Raw genomic sequence first — 9,476 nt, 5'->3', positions numbered from 1 at the left:
TGTGAATTTGATAGTATGGCCCGTGGGCAAACCCTGGGGAATGTTTGTGGTCAGGGTCGCGGGAGGGGGCCAGGCCTAAAGCTGTGTAAGTGGCCCAAAAATTTCTGATGGCTGCCCTGATCAAGAGTAAAAAATAGCTCATAGTTCAAGTCCTAGGTTAAGATGTCCTTATTGTCCACATAAAAAAAAAAAGATATTGTACTGAACCATTACTTTATAGTCCATCTAAAAGTCAATTTTCCTATTTTAGGCAGTGGAGAGCATCAATAATGGATTGTTTCAGTTTTATGTTACTGATGATTAATAAAACAGAGTGCAGGCTTGGGTAGGCAACCAGGAAAAAACAGCATACTAAAGAAAAAAAATTGTTGTTTAGCTGCACACTTAAGGGCATCAACATTCTATTGATAAAATAGAGGATATAAAAGATTAAACATGAAAACATATTCCTAATAGCGTTTAAATAGACATCAAGTTGATCTTTTGTAAATCCAGTGTTAGTATTGCTCATATTTCGGGTGTGCTTGACGAGTGGTACCACCAAAAAGAAGTTGGCTACACAAAAGATGAGAAATGGAACAAAAAATCCAGAAACAACGATAATTTGTACACGGACATGGTTTGTGTGTACAATTATATCTTCTCTGCTTGTTCCGTTGTAAATTTGGGTGGAATTGACCTTGTGAAGTGAATAGACACACCATCCATATGGAAGACTAGAAAAAAGTGACACCACCATGGACCCCAGAAGAAGCCAGGGGACCATCCCAGAGATTCTCATCTTGAGTTTTATGAATAATCTGTTGCTGTAGTTGGTGATCTTCACACAGTAGAAGACACAGAGCACAGTGCCCCACCACACACTGCAGAACTCTAGAAATACTTGTACGGTGACTATAGAGTGAACATATAACTTAACCAACTTCCTGAACTCAACAGAAAACAACAAAACAACTGTAACTGCTGAATGCATGAGAAGAAGAATCCTCACCAAGCCCAGGCTTGCCATGATTATGTCAACAGCTTGGAGTTGTTTACCGTGTAACCAGTCAATTGCGTTTGTCATGAAAATGAATCCATTTAGAAAGAACCCAATGAAAATCAAAGCAAAAATAAGAAATAAGAAAGAAATCAAAAAAGCAGAATCCATGTTTCCTTCAAGGTAACATATACTGTTCACAGAGAATCTGGTTTCTCCGTAGATACACAGAAGAAGGTTTTTAATGTTTGAATGCCCTGTGAGATATGATAGTCCTGAGATATATTAAAGATAGATCTGGTTGCTTCATGTTTTGCATGACATTTGGATACTGAAATCAGTGAAGCTATTTTATAGTCATTAAATTTGAATGAAAACCTGCATGCCTCAGTTATTTTTATTTCATGAGTCTTGCTGAGGTTTAAACTTTGTGTGCCGTAATAGCAATCACCTTTTTTCATGGTCAACAAAAAAATGACAAGCCGTGGTGTAAGGTTTGGAAATTATAAAAGTCTCTAATTTTTATTGCAAACTACACTGTATTAAATGTAAATGTTCTGAATGTTGTATGAATGCATTAAATTACTAAAATACATTTAGGTAGATTCAGAAAGAGTTAGGCCGGCTTATCAGTAGACAAGCCGACCTAACTCAGAATCTACGCCGACTTATGTTTAAGTGTATTCTCAATCAGAGATACACTTAAACATATCTAAGATACGACAGCTTGCACCGTCCTATCTTAGGTTGCAATATTTTTGCTGGCCGCTAGGTGGATCATGTGAATCATGTACTTGCCTCGCTAACTTACGTCGGCATAGCTTAAATGCCTTAAAGCCCGGGCGGCGCAATTTTTCTGTTGTTGACAAGATATGTTTTTATGTTAAGGCCAGAAATACTTTTTATAACTCCTATGTACCCATGTCCATTTAATTTTTGATACTACGATAGAAATAAAGTAAAATCATTTTTTTTTAAATAATTATTGTCACTTGTCTTTAACATCTCTTTGTTGCTAAAAAACCCCATGAGGGATCTTCTATTCAAATGTAACATATCGGGGTGTGTAGCACCAACAACCCGTATATATGTGTTATCTATTCTGTAAGTAGAATCATAATTAGAATAAAATTACTTACAATTTGTAAACACTTGTTTAACCACTCTGGCGGTATTCCCAAGTCGGGATCGCCTCGCAGTGTTCAGGTGGAGTTTACTTACCTTGTCCCCTGGATCCTGCGATGTCTCCCCGCTATGTGATCGAGCTGTATTCTCCTTGCTCGATTCACACAGTGCCGTGTGTTGCCGAGCTCCGTTCCCTGCGACGTTACGACGCATGGGGGGTGGAGATCTGCGCCAAATAAAAAAAAAACAGTACACATACAGTATACTGTAATCTTATATACTGTACAGTACTGTATGAAATACATACACACCCCCTTTGTCCCTAGCAGTCTGCCCAGTGTCCTACATGCACTTTTATATAATAAAGACTGTTCTTTCTGCCTGGAAACTGTAGATTGTCCATAGCAACCAAAAAGTGTCCCTGTATGTCAAAAGTGGTTTTAGACCAGCTAAAAAACAGCGATAATAAATTAGAATCACTTTCAGAATTAAGCGATATCGATTTGTGGGGAAATTTGTCATCAAACACTAAAAGGAATAATTTTTATTATAATTACATTATTATTTGTTATAATTATATTATATTTATTTGTTATATTATAATTTATGATTTTGTGTTTCAAATGTTATTATACCCGGGATGTCTACTAGACTCTTGTTTGGACAGATTTCAGTGAGTTATTCCTAACAATTGCAGGCCTACAGTATAAAACGCCAAATTTCCATGCAAAATAATAGTACCGCTTCCAGCACCTACTGTAAAATCTGAAAGAATCATACTGCCAGGGAGGTTAACTGTACAGAAATCTAAACAGGTAGACCTCTCAGGTCTACCTGAGTTTTGTCTTTGTTTGTCAGTGATTTTTTTTACCTGAAACGCATTGTTTAACCAAGACCATTATGCAGCTTAAAGACCAGGCCACTTTTTGCACTGCGTCGCTTTAACTGACAATTGAGCGGTCGTGCGACGTGACTCCCAAACAAAATTGGCGTCCTTTTTTCCTACAAATGGAGCTTTCTTTTGGTGGTATTTGATCACCTTTGTGGTTTTTATTTTTTGCGCTATAAAGAAAAATAGAGCGACAATTTTGAAAAAAATGCAATATTTTTAACTTTTTGCTTTAATAAATATCCACAAAAAATATATAAAAAAAAATATTTCCTCAGTTTACGCCGATACGTATTCTTCTACATATTTTTGGTAAAAAAAAACGCAATAAGCGTTTATTGATTGATTTGCGCAAAATTTATAGCGTCTACCAAACAGGGGATAGTTTTATTGCATTTTTATGAATAATTTTATTTTTTCTAGTAATGGCGGCGATCAGCAATTTTATCGTGACTGTGACATAATGGCGTACACATCAGACACTTTTGACACTATTTTGGGACCATTGTTTTTTTTACAGCGAACAGTGCTATAAAAATGCACTGGCTACTGTAAAAATTACACTGGCAGGGAAGGGGTTAATCAGGAGGGGGCACTGTAGGGGTTATGTGTGTCCTAGTGTGTGATTCTTACTGTGGGGGGGGGTGGCTGGACGTGTGATGTCACTGATAGTCGTTCCCTATGACAGTGAACAAACAATCACTGACAGGCTCACTAGGAAGCACGGGGAGAGGTTTGTTTACACTTACCTCTCTCCATTCTTCAGCTCTGTGACCCAATCGCGGGACACCGGTGAAGATCGGGTCTGCTGTTCCCGCAGGGACGGTCACAGAGAAGAGGACCGGATCGCGACCCACGACTGGGATCTTAAAGGGGACGTACATGTACGCCCTTGTGCCCAGCTGTGCTATTCTGCCGACGTATTTAGTCATGCGGCGGCCCCTTAAGCGGTTAACAGATCTAAATCAGTGTTTTTGGGTTCGTAGACATTAGACAAGGTTCGTAGACTCTAACTAATATATTTTTTTTTTCAACCCTCCGGGTCAGTTTTAAAAAAAGGTTATCACAAATTATTTTCTGTTTGAATATTTTATTATGTTTTCATAAGGCATAACAAAGGTCATAAGAATAGTACCATTCATATTAGTACAATACAATGAAAAGAATAAAATACAAAAAAGCAGTTATAACTATGCTTCCCTCATGAAGTATATAGAACCAAATGTAAGGAGTATTCCTTGGACCCCTTTCACACTGAGGCGATTTGCAGGCGCTATAAGACCCCTTTCACACTGAGGCGATTTGCAGGCGCTTTAAGACCCCTTTCACACTGAGGTGCATTACTGGCGCTATAACGCTTAACATAGCGCCTGCAAAGCACCCTGAAAGAGCTGCTGCTGTCTCTACAATGTGAAAGCCCAGAGGGCTTTCATACTGGAGCGGTGCGCTAGCAGGACAGTAAAAAAAGTCCTGCTAGCAGCATCTTTGGAGCGGTGAAGGAGAAGGTGTGTATACTGCTCCTCCATTGCTCCTGCCCATTGAAATGAATGGGCACCACGGCTATATTGCTGGCAAAGCGCTGCTGCAGCGGCGCTTTGTGGGTGGTTTTAACCCTTTTTCGGCTGCTAGCGGGGGGATAAAAGTACCTTGGTATCGGCCGATTACCCCCGCAAATACGACAGTAAAGCACCGCTAAAAATAGCAGCTCTTTACCGCCATCGATGCCCCAGTGTGATAGGGGCCTGAGGCCTCGTACACACGGCCGAGTTTCTCGTCAAAAAGTAGATTGTAAGGTGGCACCCACCGTTGGATGTTTCCTCACAGCCTGTGGGATATCTGCATCTGAAAGCCATGTCACGCTTCGTACACACGACCAAGTTTCTCGGCAAAAAACAGCAAGAAGCTTGCTGGGTTTTTTTTTTTGCCGAGGAAACCGGTCGTGTGTACACTTTTCAACGAGGAAACCGCAGAGGATCTCGTCGGGCCAAAAAGAAAGCATGTCTTCTTTTTCCTCGACACCAATGGGAAAATTTGGCTCGCCGAGATCCTCGGTGGCTTCACAAGGAACTCGACGAGCAAAACGATGTGTTTCGCCCGTCGAGTTCCTCGGACGTGTGTACGAGGCTTCAGTGTAACATTTCAATTATCATAACAATTTAGTGATGTTATTCTAACTGTACAAATAGGAAAAAACAAACAGCGCAAACAACCAATATGAATAAACGAAATGAAATGCTAGCTGAACACAAATAGGTAATCACAAGCCTATAGGAACAATACAAAAACAATGGGTATGTGCAGCGCAAATAAAGTAATAAATGAAACAGTGATATGCAAATCACAACATATATATATAAAATTCTAGCTATCAATAATAACAATCATATATAATCAAGACAGGAGAATCTAAAAGGTAATATTTAGTTAAAGCGAAAATGGAAAAAGATAGCGTTTGCTCGATATAGCGGGTCAAAATAACCTAAAATAGTTAGGAGAAATTAATGAACAATTCCAGGGCCAAGTTCCTGCTAATTGGTAAAGGAGAAAACGGTGCTAGACTAATGCACACAAAAATAGGCAGCAGCTTATTGTGGGATATACACATAAACAAAATAGGCAAAAAAAGAAGAAATCTGCGCCAAATAAATCAAATTCCATATGGAAACAACAGTCCTCCGTTAATGACAGAGGCAGGAAGGATTGCAAACCATTAGTCTATATGTAATATGTATAACCGTCCACAATTGATGAAATTAATGGAAATAAAAACAATCTGAAAGTCCTATCCGGAATCGAGTATTCTTAGAATGACACTACAGTGACTTCACACAAAGGTAAGAAGTGCCCAACACTGTAATATAATATATATAATATATCTACCAGATAGAAAGCATAAAGAGCGTCTGGCTATAACCCAGCCACAGCCTTTAGCTTGAATGCTGAACTGATTCAATCATGAAGCAGACAGATATGAATGGCTAGATTCCCCTCAGCGTCTCATATGCCCTGTACACACGATCGGTTCGTCTGATGAAAACGGACCGATGGATCTTTTCATCAGATATCCGATGAAGCTGACTTTCATCAGTCTTGCCTACACACCATCGGTTAAAAATCTGATCGTGTCCAACGCGGTGACGTAAAACACTACGACGTGCAGAGAAAAATTAAGTTCAATGCTTCCGAGCATGCGTTGACTTTTTGACCGATGGATTTCCCCACAGACGATCGTTTTTTTCTATCGTTTTTTTAACCATAAGAAGAATTTAAAACAGGTTCTATTTTTTTCACCGATGGGAAAAAAAACGATGGTGCCCACACACGATCGGTTCGTCTGATGAAAACGGTCCATCGTCCGTTTTCATCAGACGAACCGATCGTGTGTACAGGGCAATAGAGTTTGTAGCCAAAATAGGATATTACAAGCTCTCCAATTGGTTTGGCATTATCTGGAGATTAAGTTATATGTTTTAACTATCTCAGATCAAATGGAATTATTTTATAAATAATGATAGCAACATTTTTCCAAATGCTGGGTTCTCTTTTTCTTTTATGGGGTTCATTTGTCTCTTATTTCGAGTTTGAAGGGTCACCTGTACACTGAAAAGTCCATGCCTTTAAAGTCGTATGATGGTTTGATAATTTGCTCCGCTTAAAATTCTGTCTGTAATCTTGTGGAAACAGTTCATGTAATTGGGAGTAGAATGGCTCAAAGTTTAAAGAACATGGTGAGATGACTTTAATGTCCATCAAAAAAAATATATATATATTGTACTTACCCACCCCCTTACAGTCCACCTACAAGCCAATAGATTTGCTAATATTGAAATAAGTTACTGTGAATTACTTTACTTTAAGCAGTGGAGAGCATCAGTAATGGATTGTTTCAGTTTTACGTTGGTGATGATTAACACAACAGAGTGCAGGCTTGGGTAGGCAACCTGGAAAATAAGGCCTAATAAAAAAAAAACAGGGCTTTCTAACTGCGCACATATGGGCAACAAAATTCCAGTTATAAAATAGAGGATATAAAAGATTAAAAATGATAGCATATTCTTAATAGCATTAAAATGAACATCAAGTTGATCTTTTGTAAATCCAGTGTTGTTGTTGTACATATTTTGGGTGTGCTTGAAGAGCGGTACCACCAAAAAGTAAGTGGCTGCACAAAATATGAGACATGGGACAAAGGATCCAGTGCTGATGATAATGATTACATTGACAAAGTTTACGTGTAGATATATATCTTCACTGCTTGTTCCATTGTAAATATTGGTGGAATTTACCTTGTGAAATGAATTTACACACCAACCATATGGGAGACTAGAAAGAAGAGACACCATCATTGAACCCAGAAGAAGCCAGGGGACCATCGCAGAGATTCTCATCTTGAGTTTTATGAATAATCTGTTGCTGTAGTTGGTGATCTTCACACAGTAGAAGACACAGAGCACAGTGCCCCACCACACACTGCAGAACTCTACAAATACAAATGTGGTGATAATATAGGCAATGTATGTGCCAACCAGATCCAATAACTCAACAGAAAACAACAAAACGATTCTAAATGCCAGATGCATGAGAAGAAGGAACCTCACCAAACCCAGGCTTCCCATGATTATGTCAATAGCTTGTAGCTGTTTACCTTGTAACCAGCTAATGAAGTTTTTCATAAAAATGAATCCATTTAGAAAGAACCCAACAAAGATCAAAGAAAAAACAAAAGTTAAAGAACAAATCACAAAAGGAGGAAGCATGTTTTCCTCAAGGTAACGTGCTGTTAACAGAGAAGTTTCTCCGTAGATATCTGGCAGACGACTTTTGGTGTCTGACAAAGGCTGCTCTGTGAGATATGATAGTCCTAGGGATATATTAAACACACTGTAGATTTGTTTGCTTTATGTTTTGCATATCATTTGAATGCTTAAATCTGTGAAGCTATTTTAGAGTCATTACATTTGACTGAAAACAGGAGCACCTCAGGTATTTTTAGATCATGAGCTGTATTGAGGCTTTACTTGGCATACAGTACTAGCAATTTAACGTTTTCATGGACAACAAGAAAATGACAGGAAGTAGTGTATTATAAAAATCCTCTTATTTTTAGTATAAAAAACGGTTTTAAATTAAAATACTTTAAATGTTGTATGAAAATTTTGAATGGCTGAAATAGATTGTTACCCAGGGAATCACAGTATGTAGGTTGACGTTTCTGAAATTCCCCTTTAGAAATCCTGAAAATGAATGTTATGCCAAGGCTTCTGTACCTATTTCAGACTTTACCTATTAGGATCTCCCCAGGTTTTTTGAGGAACCTCCGAGCGAGCTTTGTGAGGTGTATCTGGGCCGGGAAACCAGCAAGGGTGCACATAGATATACTGATGCTCCCGAAGGAAAGAGGAGGTATGGGATTCCCTGACACGGTTAGATATCATGAAGCTTCGCATTTGGCACGGGTAGTGGATTGGTGTGGGCTACAAGAGAAGAAGCCTTGGGTCCATATGGAACAAGCAATGATTGCCCTATCTTTGGAGAGACTGACATGGCTTTCAGATGCAGATATCCCACAGGCTGTGAGGAAACATCCAATGGTGGGTGCCACCTTACAATCTACTAAAAAGATTTTAAAAAAATACTGCGATATTGCCATATCTGAGCCCTCTGATTCTAATTTTTGGTACACCGGCTTTTCAGCTGGGCCTAACAGACCCGAGTTTTAATAACTTATCAAGGCGGGGATTTAGTAGGCTTTTACATTTCCCGGTAGACAATCGTCTGATGTCAACTAGGGAGATTGAACGTGATTTCTCAGTAGATCTAGACTTTCTTCGGCGAGCACAGCTTAATGCATTTCTTCAATCAATGTCATCAACACTTATTGCAGTACGTACTCCCTCTAGGTTTGAGCAAGTATGTTTAACCGGGGAACCACTGAGACACTTACTCTCATTTCTGTATGCCCTACTGATTGGGCTGGAAGCGCCACAAGAACTTGCTTTCTTACAAGCCTGGGAAAGAGATCTGGGGGTTACATTCTCTCAGGGCCAGAAAGACAGGATTTTATTGTTTGCTCATAAGGCATCATTAGAGAGTAGGTATCAAGAAGGAGGGTATAAAATCCATACTAGATGGTACAGAACACCGGCAGTATTGCATCGGATATTTCCACAAGTATCAAATATCTGTTGGCGATGCCAGGAATCTGAGGGCATTATGTTACACATATTCTGGGAATGTCCGGGGCTGAAAGAGTTCTGAACGAGGGTTTCTGAAACGGTTAAAATAATTACAGATGTGTCTCTTGGAGAAAACCCGGCTGCCTTTCTACTACATGACATTCCTCTATCCATTAAAAAATATAAAAACTCATTCTTAAAACATTTGCTTACGGCAGCAAAGGCGCGTATCCCAGCACTGTGGAAAAGTACTGCCCCCCCAACTAGATTACAGTGGTTCGCCAGAATAACAGAAATACAACAAATG

General features: G+C 39.2%; 1 protein-coding gene across 1 annotated transcript; it reads right to left on the bottom strand.

Moving 5' to 3' along the window:
- Nucleotides 1-241: 241 nt before the first annotated feature.
- LOC120935579 (taste receptor type 2 member 39-like) lies at nucleotides 242-1,009 on the bottom strand. Its single transcript, XM_040347627.1, has one exon. The coding sequence runs from the start codon at nucleotides 1,007-1,009 to the stop codon at nucleotides 242-244; it is 768 nt and encodes a 255-aa protein (XP_040203561.1).
- Nucleotides 1,010-9,476: the final 8,467 nt, after the last annotated feature.

This window comes from Rana temporaria, chromosome 4, assembly GCF_905171775.1.
Source record: "Rana temporaria chromosome 4, aRanTem1.1, whole genome shotgun sequence".
NCBI classification, from domain to species: domain Eukaryota; kingdom Metazoa; phylum Chordata; class Amphibia; order Anura; family Ranidae; genus Rana; species Rana temporaria.
Note: the sequence above shows the minus strand (reverse complement) of the source record. Positions and strands in the feature narration are given on the sequence as shown.

Excerpts from the sequence above, each read along its gene's own strand:
- LOC120935579 (XM_040347627.1), bottom strand. The coding sequence starts at position 1,009 with ATGGCAAGCCTGGGCTTGGTGAGGATTCTTCTTCTCATGCATTCAGCA.